The sequence below is a fragment of the Triticum aestivum genome, chromosome 4B (assembly GCF_018294505.1).
Source record: "Triticum aestivum cultivar Chinese Spring chromosome 4B, IWGSC CS RefSeq v2.1, whole genome shotgun sequence".
Taxonomy (NCBI): domain Eukaryota; kingdom Viridiplantae; phylum Streptophyta; class Magnoliopsida; order Poales; family Poaceae; genus Triticum; species Triticum aestivum.
Window position 1 is genome coordinate 471,021,669 of NC_057804.1, and position 22,461 is coordinate 471,044,129.

At 45.0% G+C, this 22,461-nt stretch overlaps 1 protein-coding gene across 1 annotated transcript; it reads right to left on the reverse strand.

Annotated features, from left to right (window-relative positions):
• Positions 1–4,271: 4,271 nt before the first annotated feature.
• On the reverse strand, positions 4,272–5,238 carry LOC123095001 (probable glutathione S-transferase GSTU6). The gene is made up of 2 exons (XM_044516839.1): positions 4,833–5,238; positions 4,272–4,735 (listed from the first exon to the last, which is right to left on the reverse strand). Exons 1-2 carry the CDS (start codon positions 5,154–5,156, stop codon positions 4,358–4,360), a joined length of 702 nt encoding a protein of 233 aa, XP_044372774.1. The 5' UTR covers positions 5,157–5,238; the 3' UTR covers positions 4,272–4,357.
• Between the last annotated feature and the right edge of the window lie 17,223 nt (positions 5,239–22,461).

Sequence of the window (22,461 nt, forward strand, 5' to 3'; positions counted from 1 at the left end):
CCAGTCGCGCGCGTCCTGTCCCTGTTTATTCTCCGGCGTCCACGGCTCGTAAGAGTGGCCGTGTCTCCAACAGTGGCGAGCGGGTGGTCGATCGGGCTGCTCGTCATGCGGCGGCTCGGGTTCTGCCTCCTGCAGGTTCGTCTTCACCTCCCTCCCCCTCCCCCACCCCCGCGATTTCCTCTCCTGTCCGTTTAGTTCTCCCATCTTAATCTAATGCTCATTTGCTTAATATTTTAAACGATGTGGGTATTTGTTTAGATTCTAGTTTGGGTTCTCCTTCATCCTTTCTTGGTATCATTAGGGCAATGAAATCGCTCAGGCAGACATTGCGAGAGCCAAGGAGGCTAGGGAGGGTTTGGGTGCCCCACTGGTGGTGGCTGGTGGGGACGGGGGGGGGGGATGATAGGAGTCATGCTCCCCCGAGGGTGTCTAAACGTGGGGCAGGGAAACGATCAAAATCCTGCGTCGCCCCGAGCAGGTCGAGTCTTCGTATCAAAAACTTGTCATATAAATGAAGGCGCTTTTCTGGAACATTAGAGGTTTCTGTGCTAGGGGGCGCAGAGACCAACTTAAGGACCTACTTCGATCTGAGAATGTGGATTTTATTGGCCTTGTCGAGACTTTCAAATCTTCCTTTTCTGCTAGTGAATTATCGGCTATTGCTGGGATAGATAGATTTCATTGGAATTTTGTGGCCTCGGCTGGTCACTCGGAAGGGTTTCTGCTTGGATGCAAGAAAGATACTTTTGATTTTGTGGCTTTCGATCATGGCATTTTCTGGGCTAGCATGGTGGTCTCCATTCGCTCCCTCAACTCCTTAGTAGAAATATTAGTGATTTATGGTCCGGTGGATCATGCTATGTCTTATGCCTTTTTAGATGAGCTTTCTATTAAGATTGAATCTTGCCAGTTTCCGCTGTTGATTGGGGGTGATTTTAATTTGCTTCGTGTCCCCTCCGACAAGAGCTCTCCTAACTTCTCGTGGCCCCTTGCTGATGCGTTCAATGGCTTCATTAGGGATATGGCTATTCGTGAGGTACCTAGGGTCGGAGCCCGGTACATGTGGTCTAATCATCAACCCCCCCCCCCCCATTCGCTCAGTTCTTGACAGAGTTTTTGTTTGCCCGAGGTGGGACCCTCTTTTTCCTCATGCTAGTCTTAAGGCCCTTGCTCCTGTTGGCTCGGATCACACACCCCTGATTCTTGACGATGGATCGCGTTCCTTGGTTGTCTCGAGGTTTCATTTTGATGCTTCCTGGCTTCTAGTTGAGGGTTTCAACGGTTTGGTGGCTCAAAAATTTTTGTCCTTCCTTTCCTCGAACCGGTGTTCCTTTGGACCAATGGATGACTAGCACCAATGCTCCTATTTCCCCTGTAGATTCCTTAGAGGGTGGGCCAGAAACCATTTTGCAGAGTCAAGGCGTGACAAAGCAAGGTTGGCGGCTCAGATAGGCGTCCTAGACGACCGTGCGGATTCAATTGGGTTGTCCTCGAATGAATGACATTCCCGGTATGGGTTAGAAGAGACGTTGTTGGCCATTCATAGACAGGAGGAAATTTATTGGAAACAACGCGGTACTATCAACTGGACCCTCAAGGGGGACTTGCCCACAGCGTATTTCTTTGCTATTGCTAATGGTAGACGGTGAAGGTGCTTTATTGATAGCCTTATTATTGACAGTGTCAGGACTTCTGACCCACCGGTCATTATGCAGCATGTGGTCTCCTTCTTCGCTAACCTTCTTGCGGCTAAACCCGTGCTTGGCTTCAAGCTGGCTGCGAACTTCTGGGCCCCGTGTGGCCAACTTTCGAGCGCTGACAATGAGATCATTCTTATTCCCCCTTCGGAGGAGGAAATTTTTGAGACGATTCGCTCTGCCAATTTTAATGCGGCACCAGGCCCGGACGGCTTTTCCATTCCTTTTTTTCAAAAATTCTGGCCTCAATTAAAAGGCCTAATCTTGGCTATCACTCAAGGTTTTTGGCTGGGGACTGTAGACATCTCGAGACTCAACTACGCAGTCCTCACCCTCATTCCTAAAGTTAAAGGTGCGGACGTAATCTCCCAGTTTAGACCTATTGCTCTCATTAACAACTTTGCTAAGATTCCTGCTAAGGGTATGGCTGTGAAGCTGTCCCCGATCGCTCATCGAGTCATTAGCCCCTTCCAATCTGCTTTCATTAAGGGAAGATACATCCTGGATGGGGTGCTATGCCTTCACGAGATTATCCATGATCTGCGTTGCAAGAACACCAAGGCTCTGGTGCTCAAGCTCGATTTTGAAAAGGCGTACGATTCGGTTAGTTGGAGCTTCCTTCGCCAAGTGCTGTTGGCCAAGGGGTTCGCTGGCTCGGTGGTCCATCGCCTGATGCAACTGGTCTCGGGGGGCCACACGGCGGTGGAAGTTAACGGGCAGACTAGTAACTTCTTTGCGAATGGTAGGGGCTTGAGGCAAGGGGATCTGGCGTCTCCCTTGCTTTTCAACTTTGTGGCTGATGCTCTCTCCCGCATTTTGGCTCGTGCAGCGGCTGCTGGCCATATTGCGCCTGTTAGTTCTCACCTTCTTCCTAATGGCATCTCTCATTTACAATATGCGGACGACACAATCATTTTGGTGGAGCTGAATGATCATTCCATCACTAATCTAAAATTTATTCTTCTATGCTTTGAAGCCCTGTCGGGTCTTAAAATCAACTTCTCTAAGAGCGAGGCAATTGTGACTGGGGTCTCTGACGAGGAGGCGCATCGGGTGGCCCACCTTCTGAATTGCTCTCTCGGAGCCTTCCCTCTTAAATATTTGGGCCTTCCGATTTCCCCTCTTAAGGTGTTGGCTAAAGAATTTGCCCCGGTTGTGACTAAAGTTGGCAATAGAATTTTGCCGTGGCGAGGTCGGTACAACTCCCAGGCGGGCAAGGTTGCCCTCACCAATTCCTGCCTATCCTCGCTCCCGATGTTCCTCATGGGATTCTATCTGCTGTCCGAAGGGACACACTCGGGCTTCGATAAGCACATGGGTGCTTTTTTCTGGAACTCCTCCGATAATAAACGTAAATACAGGATGGTTAAGTGGGATCTCATCTGTAGACCCAAGAGCATGGGGGGTCTAGGAATCATCAACACCAGAATCATGAATAAATGCTTGTTACTTAAATGGTGGTGGAAGATTATGACCCTTGATGACCGTCCCGTGTGGCTTAATATCCTAAAAGCGAAATATTTCCCTTCTTCCAGCCCTATGCTCGCTTCCGCTTCTGGTGGCTCTCAATTCTGGCGCCAGCTAGTTAGCATCAGACCGGCTTTTCAGTCCCTTGTCAAGTTTGTTGTTCGTAATGGTAAGTCCACGCGTTTTTGGTTAGACTGGTGGGTTGGTGACACCATGCTGGCGATGGCCTACCCGACTCTGTTCTCGTTTTGTGCGGACCCTGAGATCTCTATCTTTGAGCTCTCGGCTCACGGTTGGGTTCTTGATTTCCGGCGCTCTCTTTCCCCAGTAGAGTTGGAAGATTGGCATCGTCTTATTGCCTGCTTCCCCCTGCTCTCGGAGGAAGAGGACTCCGTGGTTTGGCCCCATGCCTCTTCGGGGCGTTTTTCGGTTAAGTCGGCTTATTTGAAACTTATCGCTGGGTCCCGCATGGATAAGTTTAAGTCCATTTGGTTTGCCCGCATCCCTCCCAAGATCAAGATCTTCCTATGGCAAGCTTACCGTCGCAAACTTCCTGCGGCTGACCAGATTAAGAAGAGGAATGGTCCGGGCTCGGAATACTGTCAACTTTGCGGTGCCCTTGAGAACACTGAGCATATCTTTTTCCACGGTTCCTTGGCTAAATTCACATGGAGTTGTATTAGATGTTGGCTTGGGGTTAATTGGTACCCATCCTCCTTTGGTGATTTGAGGCAGTGCATCAACTCCCTAGTAGGCCAGTCTAAGAGGGTTTTCTTCATGGGATGGGCTGCGTTGTGTTGGGCGCTCTGGACTACTAGGAACAAGTTCACTATTGAGCACATTTTCCCTACTAACCCTGTCAACCGCTTATTTAAAGCTACTATCTTTTTGCAGCAGTGGAGATCATTGATTAAGGATGGGGATCTACAGGTTTTCGATGTCATGTTATCCAGAATGAATTCTACGGCGTCTACCCTGCTGCAGCTCTCTAGGCGAAATCCTCCTCGGTAGTCTGGCTGGTGCTTGGGTGGCCTGCCTGCCAATTAGGCTGGATGACTTGTATATGCACTTCTTATGTGGCTGATTTAAACTTATGTGGTTTCGTGGTGTTGTGACTCTGCCTGGTGGCTTTTTTTATAAAGTCGGGCTATCGCCTTTTCTCTAAAAAAAAGGGAAAACCATACACTGCTACTCTACTTGGCAGACGTGTTAGAGCCAAACCGAGCCTGAAGCTTCTTGGCAAACACCACGGCGCTGTCGGCGTCCGGCACCACCTCCCTCGCCATCTCGGTTCCCGCAAACCGCTCCGCCCACGCGGCCAGGAGCGGGGTCTTGCCCACGTCAAAGAACGTCACCCCAAACATCTTGCGTATTGCCTCGAGCCAGAACAGGTTGCATCCGACGGCGAGGTCGAGGTACCCGACGGAGTCGCCGGCGAAGAAAGGCTTCCCTTTTGAGGACTGGGTGAAGGCCTCTTCCAGGCTCGCTAACCCCACAAGCGCCTCCTTGGCCTTCTCCGCTCTTGCTTCCTCAGTCGCCGCTTTCATGATGCCGATGTAAGCAGGGAACAGCTGCATTAATAGACGCCGAGAAGCTCTGGTGATTGGAAATACTCCCACCGTTCGAAATTACTTGTCATAAAAATGTACTCCTAAACAGAGTACATACCTTGTCGTCGACGTAGGCGGCCCAGAAGCGAGCAACAGCGCGCTCGTGCGGGTCGGCGGGGAGGATGGAGGCGCCCTTGCCGCTCCACACCTCGTCGGCGTACTGCACGATGACGAGGGACTCGCTGATGGGCTTGCCGCCGTGGATGAGCACCGGCACCTTCTTGTTCACCGGGTTGGACCTGAGGAGGATCTCGCTCTTGTTGAAGAGATCCTGCTCGATGTACTCATAGCTCACGCCCTTCATGTGGAGTGCCATTCGCACACGGACCACGAATGGGCTCACCACCATGCCGAGCAGCTTGATGTCTCCTTCTCCTGACATTGTTTTCCCGCCTCTCTCTATTCCTTGCTCTCTCAGTGATGTGGTGTTTCTGACTTGCTGTTGTCTGCAAGAATTGCCTCTCATTGAGGCGCTTATATAGCGTCAGCCAACCTATTTACTTGGTCAGATTATTCACTATCTAAAAACCATTGAGTACGCTTGTTTTTAATACTGGTAGAGATCTTTCGAATGCTTCAGCCATGGAAAGTACGTATACGCATCAGCAGTGACCTCAGCACGCAGCATCAAACTAGATTATAATAGCTGGCCAGGTCAACCTTTTCACCGCCCAACGCTGAGATGATAGTGCTTGCTTGATTCCTGTTGTTAATCAGTCAATGACTCGATGATACTAGTGTTTGCTTGCTTCCTAATATTTCTCGGGCAAAAGATTTGATGCTGGAGATCAGATACATTTCGCCTGATGCTCTTTCTGGGAAAATCGATGCTGGCCACATAAATGTTTGCGCAGGCGTCACATGTGACGCTCAGGATAAGCCGATCGTAGTAATTGCCCTGGGAATCGGGAGCCATTTTTATTGCTTTGTCGACCTGTGTGGATCGAGCAAAAAAAGAAAAGAAAAGGCACGCACATGTAAAGCCGTCTGCAGGCGTTGATCTGTGCCGTGATCCAATCAAATGATCCGACGAAAATTGGTTGGTTGAAAAATAGATCCAAATAGTTAATCATCTGAAATATACGAGACAGTATACACTTTTCTTTTAGAAAACTTCCAATCTTTTTATCTTTAATCATGGTAGTACAACGAACACTAAAAATAATAAAAATTACATCCAGATCCGTAGACCACCTAACGACGACTAAAAACACTAAAGCGATCCGAAGGCGCGCCGCTGTCATCGCCCCTCCCTCACCCGAGCTGGGCAAACCTTGTTATAGTTGTGACACCGAGTTACCTAACATTTATTTTTACGGTGCATATTCCACAGACGCCTCAATTTCTTTCTCACTCCTCTGTCCCCCTCATCTTGTTCCTTTCTACCTTCATTCTCTAGATCTGCTCTCTTCATACTCTTACTAGAAGTTGCTGCCGTCACTTGTCGCAAATCCAAAGAGATAAGCGCCGATAGGAGTACATCTACTGTCGGTAGTCGTCTACGTTGTTGTCACAACTCGTAGTTCATGAATTGAAGGTATATCACCACGTATCCCTCTTAGACTTGTCCAAATCAAGTCAAATATTTTTTTCCACTAAATTGGCTGCTCGTACTTTTCTTGAAATCAGAAAAAACATCCTTCAAATACTTCACATGTCTTCTTGGTTGTGTTCGGTTGTCGGGCCTCCAAGGATCATTTATAAGACGTGTTGCTAGGTGAATGTTTGCTCCTATGTACAACAGGGGCAAGTTGCCCATGGGCGCCAGCCGTCCAGAATCCTCGTTGGCAAGGATCCGAGCAGGCAAGGCCTCGCTAAAGGTGTCGTGTGGCGCACGGGCATGTGGCATGATGCCCTGGTCGTAGACAAACAAAGTCGTCTAGCCAAGCCCTCGTAGACCCACATGTCAATATCCCGACTTGTTGGGTTGTCTCCCCGAACAAATAACGACATGAGAAACAATCATCGTTTGTCCGTGGTTGGTAGACATATAAGGCATATATAAAGGAAATACGCTCTAGAGGCAATAATAAAGTTGTTATTTATATTTCCTTATATCATGATAAACGTTTATTATTCATGTTAGAATTGTATTAACCGGAAACTTAGTACATGTGTGAATACATAGACAAAACATAGTGTCCCTAGTATGTCTCTACTTGACTAGCTCGTTAACCAAAGATGGTTATGTTTCCTAACCATAGACATGTGTTGTCATTTGATGAACGGGATCACATCATTAGGAGAATGATGTGATGGATAAGACCCATCCGTTAGCTTAGCATTATGATCGTTACAGTTTCATTGCTATTGCTTTCTTCATGACTTATACAAGTTCCTCAGACTATGAGATTATGCAACTCCCGAATACCAGAGGAACACCTTGTGTGCTATTAAATGTCACAACGTAACTGGGTGATTATAAAGATGCTCTACAGGTGTCTCCGAAGGTGTTTGTTGGGTTGGCATAGATCAAGATTATGATTTGTCACTCCGTGTATCGGAGAGGTATCTTTGGGCCCTCTCGGTAATGCTCATCACTATAAGCCTTGCAAGCAATGTGACTAATGAGTTAGCTACGGTATGAAGCATTACAGAACGAGTAAAGAGACTTGCCGGTAACGAGATTGAACTAGGTATGATGATACCACGATCAAATCTCGGGCAAGTAACATACCGATGACAAAGAGAACAACGTATGTTGTTGTGCGGTTGGACCGATAAAGATCTTCGTAGAATATGTAGGAGCCAATATGAGCATCCAGGTTCCGCTATTGGTTATTGATCGGAGATGTGTCTCGATCATGTCTGCATAACCTTTCGATGACGATTTGTATTAAGAGTTATGTGTTTTTGATGACCGAAGTTTGTTCGGAGTCCCGAATGAGATCACGGACATGACGAGGAGTCTCTAAATGGTCGAGACACAAAGATTGATATATTGAACTATGTTATTCGGACACCCGAAGAGTTCCAAGTGGTAACGGGTAAAAACGTAGTGCCGAAGGGGTTACCGGAACCCCCCGGGGAAGCAATGGGCCATCATGGGCCATAGGGGAGAGAGAGGAAAGCCCACATAGGGGAGGCACGCACCCCGTATGGGGAGTTCGAGTAGGACTAGGGGAGGGGGTGCGGCCCCCTTTCCCTCTCCCTTCCCTCCCCCTTCCTTCCTTCCTCTTTCCACCAAGTGGAATCCTACTAGGACTTGGAGTCCTAATAGGACTCCTCCCTCTTGGCGCGCCCTACAAGGCCGGCCGGCCTCCCCCTATCCTCCTTTATATACGGGGGCAGGGGGGCACCCCAAAGTACAACAGACAATCTTTTAGCCGTGTGCGGTGCCCCCCTCCATAGTTTAACACCTCGGTCATATCATTGTAGTGCTTAGACGAAGCCCTGCGCTGATAACTTCATTAACACTGTCGCCACGCTGTCGTGCTGACGGAACTCTCCCTCGGACCCTCTACTGGATCAAGAGCTCGAGGGGCGTCATCGTGCTGAACGTGTGCTGAACACGGAGGTGCCGTACGTTCGGTACTTGGATCGTGAAGACGTTCGACTACATCAACCGCGTTACTAAACGCTTCCGCTTTCGGTCTATGAGGGTATGTGGACACACTCTCCCGTCTCGTTGCTATGCATCTCCTAGATAGATCTTGCATGATCGTAGGGATTTTATTGAATTTCTGCGTTCCCCAACAGTGGCCTCCGAGCCAGGTCTATGCGTAGATGATATATGCATGAGTAGAACACAAAGAGTTGTGGGCAATAATAGTCATACTGCTTACCACCGACGTCTTACTTTGATTCGGCAGTATTGTTGGATGAAGCGGCCCGGACCAACATTACATGACCGCGTTCATGGGACTGGTTCTACCGACATGCTTTGCACATAGGTGGCTGACGGGTGTCTGTTTCTCCAACTTTAGTTGAATCGAGTTTGACTATGGCCGGTCCTTGTTGAAGGCTAAAACAACACACTTGACGAAAAATCATTGTGGTTTTGATGCGTAGGTAAGAACGGTTCTTGATAGAAGCCCGTAGAAGCCACGTAAAACTTGCAACAACAAAGTAGAGGACGTCTAACTTGTTTTTGCAAGGCTTGTTGTGATGTGATATGGTCAAGACATGATGTGATATAAATTGTTATATGAGATTATCATGTTTTGTAACAGAGTTATCGGCAACTAGCAGGAGCCATATGGTTGTTGCTTTATTGTATGAATTGCAATCACCATGTAATTGCTTTACTTTATCACTAAGCGGCATCGATAGTTGTAGTAGCAATAGTTGGCGAGACGAGAATGATGCTACGATAGAGATCAAGGTGTCAAGCCGGTGACGATGGAGATAATGACGATGCTTCGGTGATGGAGATCATGAGCACAAGATGATGATGGCCATATCATGTCACATATTTTGATTGCATGTGATGTTTATCCTTTATGCATCTTAGTTTGCTTAGTACGGAGGTAGCGTTATAAGATGATCCCTTACTAAATTTCAAGGTATAAGTGTTCTCCCTAAGTATGCACCGTTGCTACAGTTCGTCGTGCCAAGACACCACATGATGATCGGGTGTGATAAGCTCTATGTTGATATTACAACGGGTGCAAGCCAATTTTGCACGTGCAGAATACTCGGTTTAAACTTGACGAGCCTAGCATATGCAGATATGGCCTCGGAACACTGAGACCGAAAGGTCGAACGTGAATCATATAGTAGATATGATCAACATGAAGGAAATATGCCCTAGAGGTAATAATAAAGTTATTATTTATTTCCTTAATTCATGATAAATGTTTATTGTTCATGCTAGAATTGTATTAACCGTAAACTTAGTACATGTGTGAATACGTAGACAAAGCATATAGTCCCTGGTATGCCTCTACTTGACTAGCTCGTTAATCAAAGATGGTTATATTTCCTAACCATAGACATGTGTTTCCATTTTATGAACGGGATCACATCATTAGGAGAATGATGTGATGGAAATGACCCATCCGTTAGCTTAGCATTATGATTGTGTTAGTTTCATCGCTACTGCTTTCTTCATGACTTATACAAGTTCCTCAGACTATGAGATTATGCAACTCCCGAATACCATAGGAACACTTTGTGTGCTACCAAACATCAAAATGTAAAAGGGTGATTATAAAGGTGCTCTACCGGTGTCTCCGAAGGTGTTTGTTGGGTTGGCATAGATCGAGATTAGTCCGATTGTTGGAGAGGTATCTCTGGGCCCTCTCGATAATGCACATCACTATAAGCCTCGCAAGCATTGTGACTAATGAGTTAGTTGCGGGATTAAGTATTACGGAACGAGTAAAGAGACTTGCTGGTAACGAGATTGAACTAGGTATTCAGATACCGACGATCGAATCTCGGGCAAGTAACATACCGATGACAAAGGGAATAACGTATGTTGTTATGCGGTATGACCGATAAAGATCTTCGTAGAATATGTACGAACCAATATGAGCATCCAGGTTCCGCTATTGGTTATTGACCAGAGACGTGTCTCGGTCATGTCTACATAGTTCTCGAACCCGTTGGGTCCGCACGCTTAACGTTCGATGGCGATTGGTATTATGAGTTTATGTGATATGTTGTACCAAAGATTGTTTGGAGTCCCGGATGTGATCATGGACATGATGAGGAGTCTCGAAATGGTTGAGACATAAATATTGATATATTGGACGACTATATTCGGACACCAGAAGTGTTCCGGAGAAGTTTCGGATAAAACCGGAGTACCGGAGGGTTACCGGAACTCCTGGGGGAACTAATGGGCCTCGATGGGCCCTAGTGGAGAGAGAGAGAGGGGCCAGCCAGGGCAGGCCGCGCCCCCCCTCCCCTTGAGTCCGAATAGGACAAGGAAGGGGAGCACCCGCCTTGCCTTCTCTCTCTCTCTCCTTCCTTCCCCCTCCCTTCCCCAAGTTGGAAACCTACTAGGAATAGGATTCCTAGTAGGAATCCTACTTGGGGCGTGCCCTACAGGGGCCGACCGCCTCCCCCCTTGCTCCTTATATACGGGGGCAGGGAGCACCCTACATCAACCGCGTTAACTAAACGCTTCCGCTTTCAGTCTACGAGGGTACGTGGACACACTCTCCCCTCTCGTTACTATGCATCACATAGATAGATCTTGCGTGATCGTACGCATTTTTTTGAAATTACCTCGTTCCTCAACAATGGCATTCGAGCCAGGTCCATGCATAGATGTTATATGCACGAGTAGAACACAAAGAGTTGTGGGCGATAATAGTCATACTGCTTACCAATATGTCATACTTTGATTCGGCGGTATTGTTGGATGAAGCGGCTCAGACCAACATTACGCGTATGCTTACACGAGACTAGTTCTACCGATGTGATTTGCACATAGGTGGCTGGTGAGTGTCTGTTTCTCCAACTTTAATTGAATCGAGTGTGGCTACGCCCGGTCCTTATTGAAGGTTAAAACAACACACTTGACAAAAATATCATTGTGGTTTTGATGCGTAGGTAAGAATGGTTCTTACTAGAAGCCCTTAGCAGCCACATAAAACTTGCAACAACAAAGTAGAGGACGTCTAACTTGTTTTTGCAGGGCTTTCTGTGATATGATATGGTCAAGCATGATGTGATATAAATTGTTGTATGAGATGATCATGTTTTGTAACAAAGTTATCAGCAACTGGCAGGAGCCATATGGTTGTCGCTTTATTGTATGCAATGCAATCGCCCTGTAATTGTTTTACTTTATCACTAAGCGGCAGCGATAGTCGTAGTAACAATAGGTGGCAAGACGACAACGATGCTACGATTGAGATCAAGGTGTCGCGCCGGTGACATTGGAGATCATGATGATGCTTCAGTGATGGAGATCATGAGCACAAGATGATGATGACCATATCATGTCACATATTTTGATTGCAAGTGATGTTTATCCTTTATGCATCTTATTTTGCTTAGAACGTCGGTAGCATTATAAGATGATCCCTTACTAAATTTCAAGGTACAAGTGTTCTCCCTGAGTATGCATTGTTGCTATAGTTCATCGTGCCGAGACACCACGTGATGATCGAGTGTGATAATCTCTACGTTCACATACAACGGGTGCAAGCCAGTATTTCCCACACAGAATACTCGGGTTAAACTTGAAGAGCCTAGCATATGCAGATATGGCCTCGGAACACTCAGACCGAAAGGTCGAGCGTGAATCATATAGTAGATATGATCAACATAGTGATGTTCACCATTGAAAACTACTCCATCTCACGTGATGATCGGACATGGTTTAGTTGATTTGAATCACGTGATCACTTAGATGATTAGAGGGATGTCTATCTAAGTGGGAGTTCTTAAGTAATATGATTAATTGAACTTTAATTTATCATGAACTTAGTACCTGATAGTATTTTGCATGTCTATGTTGTTGTAGATCAATGGCCCGTGCTACCATTCCTTTGAATTTTAATGCGTTCCTAGAGAAAGCTAAGTTGAAAGATGATGGCAGCAACTACACAGACTGGGTCCATAACATGAGGATTATCCTCATTCCTGCACAGAAGAATTACGTCCTGGAAGCCCCGTTAGATGTACCACCCGTGCCCGCAACTGCAGACATTGTGAATGCCTGGCAGACGCGTCTTTATGACTACTCGATAGTTCAGTGTGCCATGCTTTACGGCTTAGAACCGGGACTTCAACGATGTTTTGAACGTCATGGAGCATATGAGATGTTCCAACAGCTGAGGTTAATATTTCAATCAAATGCCCGAATTGAGAGATATGAAGTCTCCAATAAATTCTACAACTGTAAAATGGAGGAGAATAGTTCTGTCAGTGAACACATACTCAGAATGTCTGGGTATCACAACCACTTGACTCAACCGGGAGTTAATCTTCCTGATGATAGTGTCATTGATAGAGTTCTTCAACCACTGCCACCAAGCTACAAAAGCTTCATGATGAACTATAATATGCAAGAGATGAGCAAGACTATTCCCGAGATCTTCGCGATGCTAAAGGCTGCGGAGGTAGAAATCAAAAAGGAGCATCAAGTGTTGATGGTCAATAAGACCACTAGTTTCAAGAAAAAGGGCAAAGGTAAGAAGGGGAACTTCAAGAAGAATGGCAAAAAGGTTGCTGCTCAAGATAAGAAACCCAAGTCTGGACCTAAGCCTGAAACTGAGTGCTTCTACTGCAAAAGGATTGGTCACTGGAAGCGAAACTATCCCAAGTATTTGGCGGATAAGAAGGATGGCAAAGTGAAAGGTATATTTGATATACATGTTATTGATGTGTACTTAACTAATGATCGCAATAGCGCCTGGGAATTTGATGCTGGTTCTGTTGCTCATATTTGCAACTCGAAACAGGGGCTACGGTTTAAGCGAAGATTAGCTAAGGACGAGGTGACGATGCACGTGGGAAATGGTTCCAAAGTCGATGTGATCGTGGTCGGCACGCTACCTCTATATCTACCATCGGGATTAGTTTTACACCCGAATAATTGTTATTTGGTGCCAGCATTGAGCATGAACATTATATCTGGATCTTGTTTAATGCGAGACGGTTATTCATTTAAATCAGAGAATAATGGTTGTTCTATTTATATGAGTAATATCTTTTATGGTCATGCACCCCTACTGAGTGGTCTACTTTTGTTGAATCTCGATAGTAGTGATACACATATTCATAGTGTTGAAGCCAAAATATTGAAGTTTAATAATGATAGTGCAACTTATTTGTGGCATTTCCGTTTGGGACATATCGGTGTAAAGCGCATGAAGAAACTCCATGCTGATGGACTTTTGGAATCACTTGATTATGAATCACTTGGTGCTTGCGAACCGTGCCTTATGGGCAAGATGACTAAAACTCCGTTCTCCGGAACAATGGAACGAGCTACTAACTTGTTGGAAATAATACATACCGATGTATGTGGTCCAATGAGTATTGATGCTCGTGGTGGGTATCGTTATTTTCTTACCTTCACAGATGATTTGAGCAGATATGGTTATATCTACTTAATGAAGCATAAGTCCGAAACATTTGAAAAGTTCAAAGAATTTCAGAGCAAAGTGGAAAATCATCATAACAAGAAAATAAAGTTTCTACGATCTGATCATGGAGGAGAATATTTGAGTTACGAGTTTGGTCTTCATTTGAAACAACATGGGATAGTTTCGTAATTAACGCCACCTGGAACACCATAGCGAAATGGTGTGTCCGAACGTCGTAACCATACCTTATTACATATGGTGCGATCTATGATGTCTCTTACTGATTTACCGCTATCGTTTTGGGGTTATGCTCTAGAGACGGCTGCATTAACTTTAAATAGGGCACCATCAAAATCCATTGAGACGACGCCTTATGAACTATGGTTTGGCAAGAAACCAAAGTTGTCGTTGCTTAAAGTTTGGGGCTACGATGCTTATGTGAAAAAGCTTCAACCTGATAAGCTCGAACCAAAATCGGAGAAGTGCATCTTCATAGGATACCCAAAGGAAACTGTTGGGTACACCTTCTATCACAGATCCCAAGGCAAAATCATTGTTGCTAAGAATGGTTCCTTTCTAGAGAAGGAGTTTCTCTCGAAAGAAGTGAGTGAGAGGAAAGTGGAACTTGATGAGGTAATTGTACCTTCTCCCTTATTGGAAAGTAGTTCATCACAGAAATCAGTTCCAGTGATTCCTACACCAATTAGTGAGGAAGCTAATGATGATGATCATGAAGTTTCGGATCAAGTTACAACCAAACCTCGTAGGTATTCCAGAGTAAGATCCGCACCAGAGTGGTACGATAATCCTGTTCTGGAAGTCATGTTACTAGACAACCATGATGAACTACGAACTATGAGGAAGCGATGATGAGCCCAGATTCTGTGAAATTGCTTGAGGCCATGAAATCTGAGATGGGATCCATGTATGAGAATAAAGTGTGGACTTGCCTGATGATCGGCAAGCCATAGAAAATAAATGGATCTTTAAGAAGAAGACCGACGCAGACGGTAATGTTACTATTTACAAAGCTCGACTTGTTGCGAAAGGTTTTCGACAAGTTCAAGGAGTTGAATACGATCAGACTTTCTCACCCGTAGCGATGCTTAAGTCTGTCCGAATCATGTTAGCAATTTCTGCATTTTATGATTATGAAATTTGGCAAATGGATGTCAAAACTGCATTCCTGAATGGATTTCTGGAAGAAGAGTTGTATATGATGAACCAGAAGGTTTTGTCGATCCAAAGGGTGCTACCTCCAGCGATCCATTTATGGACTGGTGCAAGCCTCTCAGAGTTGGAATAAACGTTTTGATAGTGTGATCAAAGCATATGGTTTTATACAAACTTTTGGAGAAGCCTGTATTTACAAGAAAGTGAGTGGGAGCTCTGTAGCATTTCTAATCTTATATATAGATGACATATTGTTGATTGGAAATGATATAGAATTTCTGGATAGCATAAAGGGATACCTGAATAAGAGTTTTTCTATGAAAGACCTTAGAGAAGCTGCTTACATATTGGGCATGAAGATCTATAGAGATAGATCAAGACGCTTAATTGGAGTTTCACAAAGCACATACCTTGATAAAGTTTTGAAGAAGTTCAAAATGGATCAGTCAAAGAAAGGGTTCTTGCATGTGTTACAAGGTGTGAAGTTGAGTCAGACACAAACCCCGACCACCGCAGAAGATAGAGAGAAAATGAAAGTCATTCCCTATGCTTCAGCCATAGGTTCTATCATGTATGCAATGATGTGTACCAGACCTGATGTATGTCTTGCTATAAGCATAGCAGGGAGGTACCAAAGTAATCCTGGACGGGAGCACTGGACAGCGGTCAAGAACATTCTGAAATACCTGAAAAGTACTAAGGATATGTTTCTCGTTTATGGAGGTGAAAAAGAGCTCGTCATAAACGGTTACGTCGATGCAAGCTTTGACACTGATCCGGATGGCTAAGTCGCTAACCGGATACGTATTTTTATTGAATGGAGGAGCTGTCAGTTGGTGGAGTTCCAAGCAGAGCGTTGTGGCGGGATCTACGTGTGAAGCGGAGTATATTGCTGCTTCGGAAGAATCAAATGAAGGAGTTCACATCCGATCTAGGTGTCATACCTAGTGCATCAGGTCCAATGAAAATCTTTTGTGACAATACTGGTGCAATTGCATTGGCAAAGGAATCCAGATTTCACAAGAGAACCAAGCACATCAAGAGACGCTTCAATTCCATCTGTCATCAAGTGTCGGAAGGGGACATAGAGATTTTCAAGATACACACGGATCTGAATGTTGCAGATCCATTGACTAAGCCTCTTCCACGAGCAAACCATGATTAGCACGAAAGCTCCATGGGTGTTAGAATCATTACTATGTAATCTAGATTATTGACTCTAGTGCAAGTGGGAGACTGAAGGAAATATGCCCTAGAGGCAATAATAAAGTTATTATTTATTTCCTTAATTCATGATAATTTTTTATTATTCATGCTAGAACTGTATTAACCGGAAATTTAGTACATGTGTGAATACATAGACAAAACATAGAGTCCCTAGTATGCCTCTACTTGACTAGCTCGTTAATCAAAGATGGTTATATTTCCTAACCATAGATATGTGTTGTCATTTGATGAACATGATCACATCATTAGGAGAATGATGTGATGGACATGACCCATCTGTTAGCTTAGCATTATGATTGTGTTAGTTTCATTGCTACTGCTTTCTTCATGACTTATACAAGTTCCTCAGACAATGAGATTATGCAACTCCCGAATACCGGAGGAACACTTTGTGTGCTACCAAACATCACAACATAAAAGGGTGATTATAAAGGTGCTCTACAGGTGTCTCCGAAGGTGTTTGTTGGGTTGGCATAGATCGATATTAGGATTTATCATTTCGTGTTTTGGAGAGGTATCTCTGGGCCCTCTCGGTAATACTCATCACTATAAGCCTTGCAAGCATTGTGACTAATGAGTTAGTTGCAGGATGAAGTATCATGGGACGAGTAAAGAGACTTGGTGGTAACAATATTGAACTAGGTATTGAGATACCGACAATCGAATCTCGGGCAAGTAACATACCGATGACAAAGGGAACAACGTATGTTGTTCTGTGATTTGACCGATAAAGATCTTTGTAGAATATGTAGGAACCAATATGAGCATCCAGGTTCCGCTATTGGTTATTGAGCAGAGACGTGTCTCAGTCATGTCTACATAGTTCTCGAACCCGTAGGGTCCGCACACTTAACGTTCGATGAAGTTTGGTATTACGAGTTTATGTGATATGTTGTATCGAAGATTGTTCGGAGTCCCGGATGTGATCACGGACATGACGAGGAGTCTCGAAATGGTCGAGGCATAAAGATTGATATATTGGACGACTATATTTGGACACCGGAAGTGTTCCGGAGAAATTTCAGATAAAACCAGAGTGCCGGAGGGTTACGGGAACCCCCCGGGGAACTAATGGGCCTCGATGGGCCTTAGTGGAGAGAGAGAGGGGCTGGCCAAGGCAGGCCGCACGCCCCCTCCCCCTGAGTCTGAATAGGACAAGGAAAGGGGGGGGGCGCCCCCCTTGCCTTCACTCTCTCTCTCTCTCTCCTTCCTTTCCCCTCCCTTCCCCAAGTTGGAAACCTACTAGGAATAGGATTCCTAGTAGGAATCCTACTTGGGGCGCACCCTACAGGGGGCGGCCGGCCTCCCCCTTGCTCCTTTATATACGGGGGCAGGGGCACCCTAGAACACACAAGTTGACAATTGTTTCAGCCGTGTGCGGTGCCCCCTCCACAGTTACACGCCTCGGTCATATCGTCGTAGTTCTTAGGCGAAGCCCTGCGCTGGTAACTTCATCATCACCATCACCACGCTGTCGTGCTGATGAAATTCTCTCTCATCCTCAACTGGATCAAGAGTACGAGGGACATCTCCGAGCTGACCGTGTGCTGAACGCGGAGGTGCCGTATGTTCGGTGCTTGGATCGGTTGGATCACGGAGACGTTCGACTACATCAACCGCGTTAACTAAACGCTTCCGCTTTCGGTCTACGAGGGTACGTGGACACACTCTCCCCTCTCGTTGCTATGCATCACATAGATAGATCTTGCGTGATCATAGGATTTTTTTTGAAATTACCGCATTACTCAACACAACATAGTGATGTTCACCATTGAAAACTACTCCATCTCACGTGATGATCGGACATGGTTTAGTTCATTTGGATCGCGTGATCATTTAGATGACTAGAGGGATGTCTATCTAAGTGGGAGTTCTTAAGTACTATGATTAATTGAACCTTAGCGCCTGTTCGGCAGTCCTCCGTGGAGCGGAGCGCGCGGAGCGGCCTTTAGTCAACTCTGAAAATTATACCTGGATTGCCGCTCCGCTCCGGCGCGGAACCGCGGAGCAGAGGGAATCCGAACGCGGCCTTAATTTATCATGAACTTAGTCCTGATATTCTTTGCATGTCTATGTTGTTGTAGATCAATGGCCCGTGCTACCGTTCCCTTGAATTTTAATGCGTTCCTAGAGGAAGCTAAGTTGAAAGATGATGGTAGCAATTACACGAACAGGGTCCATAACTTGAGGATTATCCTCATTGCTGCACAGAAGAATTACGTTCTGGAAGCACCGCTAGGTGTACCACCTGCGCCAGCAACGACAGACATTGTGAATGCCTGGCAGACGCGTGTTGATGACTACTCGATAGTTCAGTGTGCCATGCTTTATAGCTTAGAATCGGGACTTCAAAGACGTTTTGAACATGATGGAGCATATGAGATGTTCCGTTGAAGTTAATATTTCAAGTAAATGCCCGAATTGAGAGATATGAAGTCTCCAACAAGTTCCATGGCTGCAAAATGGAGGAGAATAGTTCTGTCAGTGAACACATACTCAGAATGTTTGGGTACCATAACCACTTGACTCAACTGGGAGTTAATCTTCCTGATGATAGTGTCATTGACAGAGTTCTTCAATCACTGCCACCAAGCTATAAAGGCTTCGTGATGAACTATAATATGCAAGGGATGACAAAAACGATTCCCGAGCTCTTCGCAATGCTGAAGGCTGCGGAGGTAGAAATCAAGAAGGCGCATCAAGTGTTTCAAGACCACTAGTTTCAAGAAAAAGGGCAAAGGGAAGAAGGGGAACTTCAAGAAGAATAGCAAGCAAGTTGCTACTCCCGGGAAGAAGCCCAAGTCTAGACCTAAGCCTGAAACTGAGTGCTTCTACTTCAAAGGGACTAGTCACTGGAAGCGGAACTGCCCCAAGTATTTGGCGGATAAGAAGGATGGCAAAGTGAAAGGTATATTTGATATACAAGTTATTGATGTGTACCTTACTAATGCTCGTAGTAGCGCCTGGGTATTTGATACTGGTTCTGTTGCTCATATTTGCAACTCGAAACAGGGGTTACAGATTAAACGAAGATTGGCTAAGGACGAGGTGACGATGCGCGTCGGAAATGGTTCCAAGGATGATGTGATCACCGTCGGCACGCTACCTCTACATCTACCTTCGGGATTAATTTTAGAACTGAATAATTGTTATTTGGTGCCAGTGTTGAGCATGACCATTATATCTGGATCTTGTTTGATGCGAGATGGTTATTCATTTAAATCAAAGAATAATGGTTGTTCTATTGCTATGAGTAATATCTTTTATGGTCATGCACCCTTGTTGAGTAGTCTATTTTTTTGAATCTCGATCATGGTGATACACATGTTCATAATATTGAAGCCAAAATATGCAAAGTTGATAATCATAGTGCAACTTATATGTGGTACTGCCGTTTAGGTCATATTGGTGTAAAGCGCATGAAGAAACTCCATGCCGATGGGCTTTTGGAATCACTTGATTATGAATCACTTGGTGATTGCGAACCATGTCTCATGGGCAAGATGACTAAAACTCCGTTCTCCGGAACAATGGAACGAGTAACTGACTTACTGGAAATAATACAAACTGATGTATGCGGACCAATGAGTATTGAGGCTCGTGGCAGGTATCATTATTTTCTTACCTTCACAGATGATTTGAGCAGATATGGGTATATCTACTTAATGAAGCATAAGTCTGAAACATTTGAAAAGTTCAAAGAACTTCAGAGTGAAGTGGAAAATCATCATAACAAGAAAATAAAGTTTCTACGATCTGATCATAGAGGCCAATATTTGAGTTACGAGTTTGGTCTTCATTTGAAACAATGTGGAATAGTTTCGCAACTCACGCCACCTGGAACACCGCAGCATAATGGTGTGTCCAAACATCGTAACCGTACTTTATCGAATATGGTGCGATCTATGATGTCTCTTACTGATTTACCACTATCGTTTTAGGGTTATGCTTTAGAGACGGATGCATCACTTTAAATAGGGCATCATCAAAATCCATTGAGACGACGCCTTATGAACCGTGGTTTGGCAAGAAACCAAAGTTGTCATTTCTTAAAGTTTGGGGCTGCGATGCTTGTGTGAAAAAGCTTCAACCTGATAAGCTTGAACCCAAATCAGAGAAATGCATCTTCATAGGATACCCAAAGGAAACTGTTGGGTACACCTTCTATCACAGATCCAAAGGCAAGATATTCGTTGCTAAAAATGGATCCTTTCTAGAGAAGGAGTTTCTCTCGAAAGAAGTGAGTGGGAGGAAAGTAGAACTTGATGAGGTAATTGTACCTTCTCCTAAATTGGAAAGTAGTTCATCACAGAAATCAGTTCCAGTGATTCCTACACCAATTAGTGAGGAAGCTAATGATGATGATCATGAAACTTCAGATCAATTTACTACCGAACCTCATAGGTCTTCTAGAGTATGGTCCACACCAGAGTGGTACCGTAATCCTGTTCTGGAAGTCATCTTACTAGACCATGATGAACCTATGAACTATGAGGAAGCAATGATGAGCCTAGATTCCGCAAAATGGCTTGAGGCCATGAAATCTGAGATGGAATCCATGTATGAGAACAAAGTATGGACTTTGGTGGACTTTCCCGATGATTGGCAAGCCATAGAAAATAAATGGATATTCAAGAAGAAGACTGACGCAGACGGTAATGTTACTGTGTACAAATCTCGAGTTGTTGCGAAAGGTTTTCGACAAGTTCAAGGAGTTGACTAAGATGAGACTTTCTCACCCGTAACAATGCTTAAGTCTGTCCGAATCATGTTAGCAATTGCCGCATTTTATGATTATGAAATTTGGTAGATGAAAGGATCGAGAAGAGGTGTCTAGAGGGGGGTTGATTAGACCCTCAACAAATAAAGTTGGCGGTTTTTATGTTCTTCAAGTTGAGGTGGTAGTTTAACACAATTTCAATCATACACATTACAATTCAAGCAAGCATGCAAAGAGTATATGAGCAGCAGAAAGTAAAGCATGCAACTTGCAAGAAAGCAAAGGGATGGGATTGGAGTGTGCAAACGCAATTGGTGACACGGGGATTTTTGGCGTGGTTTCGATAGGTGGTGCTATCGTACATCCACGTTGATGGAGACATCAACCCACGGAGGGTAAAGGTTGCGCGAGTCCACGGAGGGCTCCACCCACGAAGGGTCCATGAAGAAGCAACCTTGTCTATCCCATCATGGCCATCGCCCACGAAGGACTTGCCTCACTAGGGTAGATCTTCATGAAGTAGGGATCTCCTTGCCCTTACAAACTCCTTGGTTCAACTCCACAATCTTGACGGAGGTTCCCAAGTGACACCTAACCAATCTAGGAGACACCACTCTCCAAAAGGTAATAGATGGTGTGTTGTTGATGAACTCCCTCCTCTTGTGCTTCAAATGATAGTCTCCCCAACACTCAACTCTCTCTCTCAGATTTGGCTATGGTGGAAAGATGATTTGAGTGGAAAGCAACTTGGGGAAGTCTAGAGATCAAGATTCATATTGTAAGATTGGAATATCTTGGCCTCAACACATGAGTAGGTGGTTCTCTCTCAGAAAATGAGTAGTGGAAGTGTAGGTTTGTTCTGATGACTCTCTCCACGAATGAAGAGTGGGTGGAGGGGTATATATAGACTCCACACAAAATCTAACCGTTACACACATATTCCCAAACTCGGTGGGACCGAATAAGCAAAGTCGGTCAGACTGATTTAGTTCAAAATGTGAGCGTTAGGATTTTCGGTGGGACCGATATAGTCATGTCGATGGGACCGATGTGCAGGGGTTAGGGTAAAACCTCAACTCGGTTTGACCGATTACTCAAACTCGGTGGGACCGATTTTGGTAATAAGTAAACAGAGGATTGGTCAAGCAAACTCGGTGGGACCAACCGCACAAACTCGGTTAGACCGAAAATGTTGCACCAGATCACAAAGAGATTGAAAGCCATCTCGGTGAGACCGAGATCCCATCGGTGAGACCGAAGTAACTAGGGTTTGGAAGTGGCTGAAGAAGATGAACTCGGTGGCGCCGGATAGATCAAATGGGTGGGGCCGAGTTTGATATTTAGGTGTAGGACAATGTGGATGAGAGAAAGTGGCTGAGGGTTTTGGAGCATATCACTAAGCATTTTGAGCTAGCAAGTCATTAAGCAATAGCTCATCCCCTTTTAATAGTATTGGCTTTCGTATGGACTCAACGTGATCTTGGATCACTAAAATAGAAAATGCAGAGTCTTGAGCTTTTTGCCAATATATGTTCTTAGCATCTTGAAAGAGTTCCACATCCTCTTGTCCATGTCCA

Excerpts from the sequence above, each read along its gene's own strand:
- LOC123095001 (XM_044516839.1), bottom strand. The coding sequence starts at position 5,156 with ATGTCAGGAGAAGGAGACATCAAGCTGCTCGGCATGGTGGTGAGCCCA. Across the intron at positions 4,736-4,832 it reads CCGCCTACGTCGACGACAAG|CTGTTCCCTGCTTACATCGG; the intron begins GTATGTACTCTG and ends CTATTAATGCAG.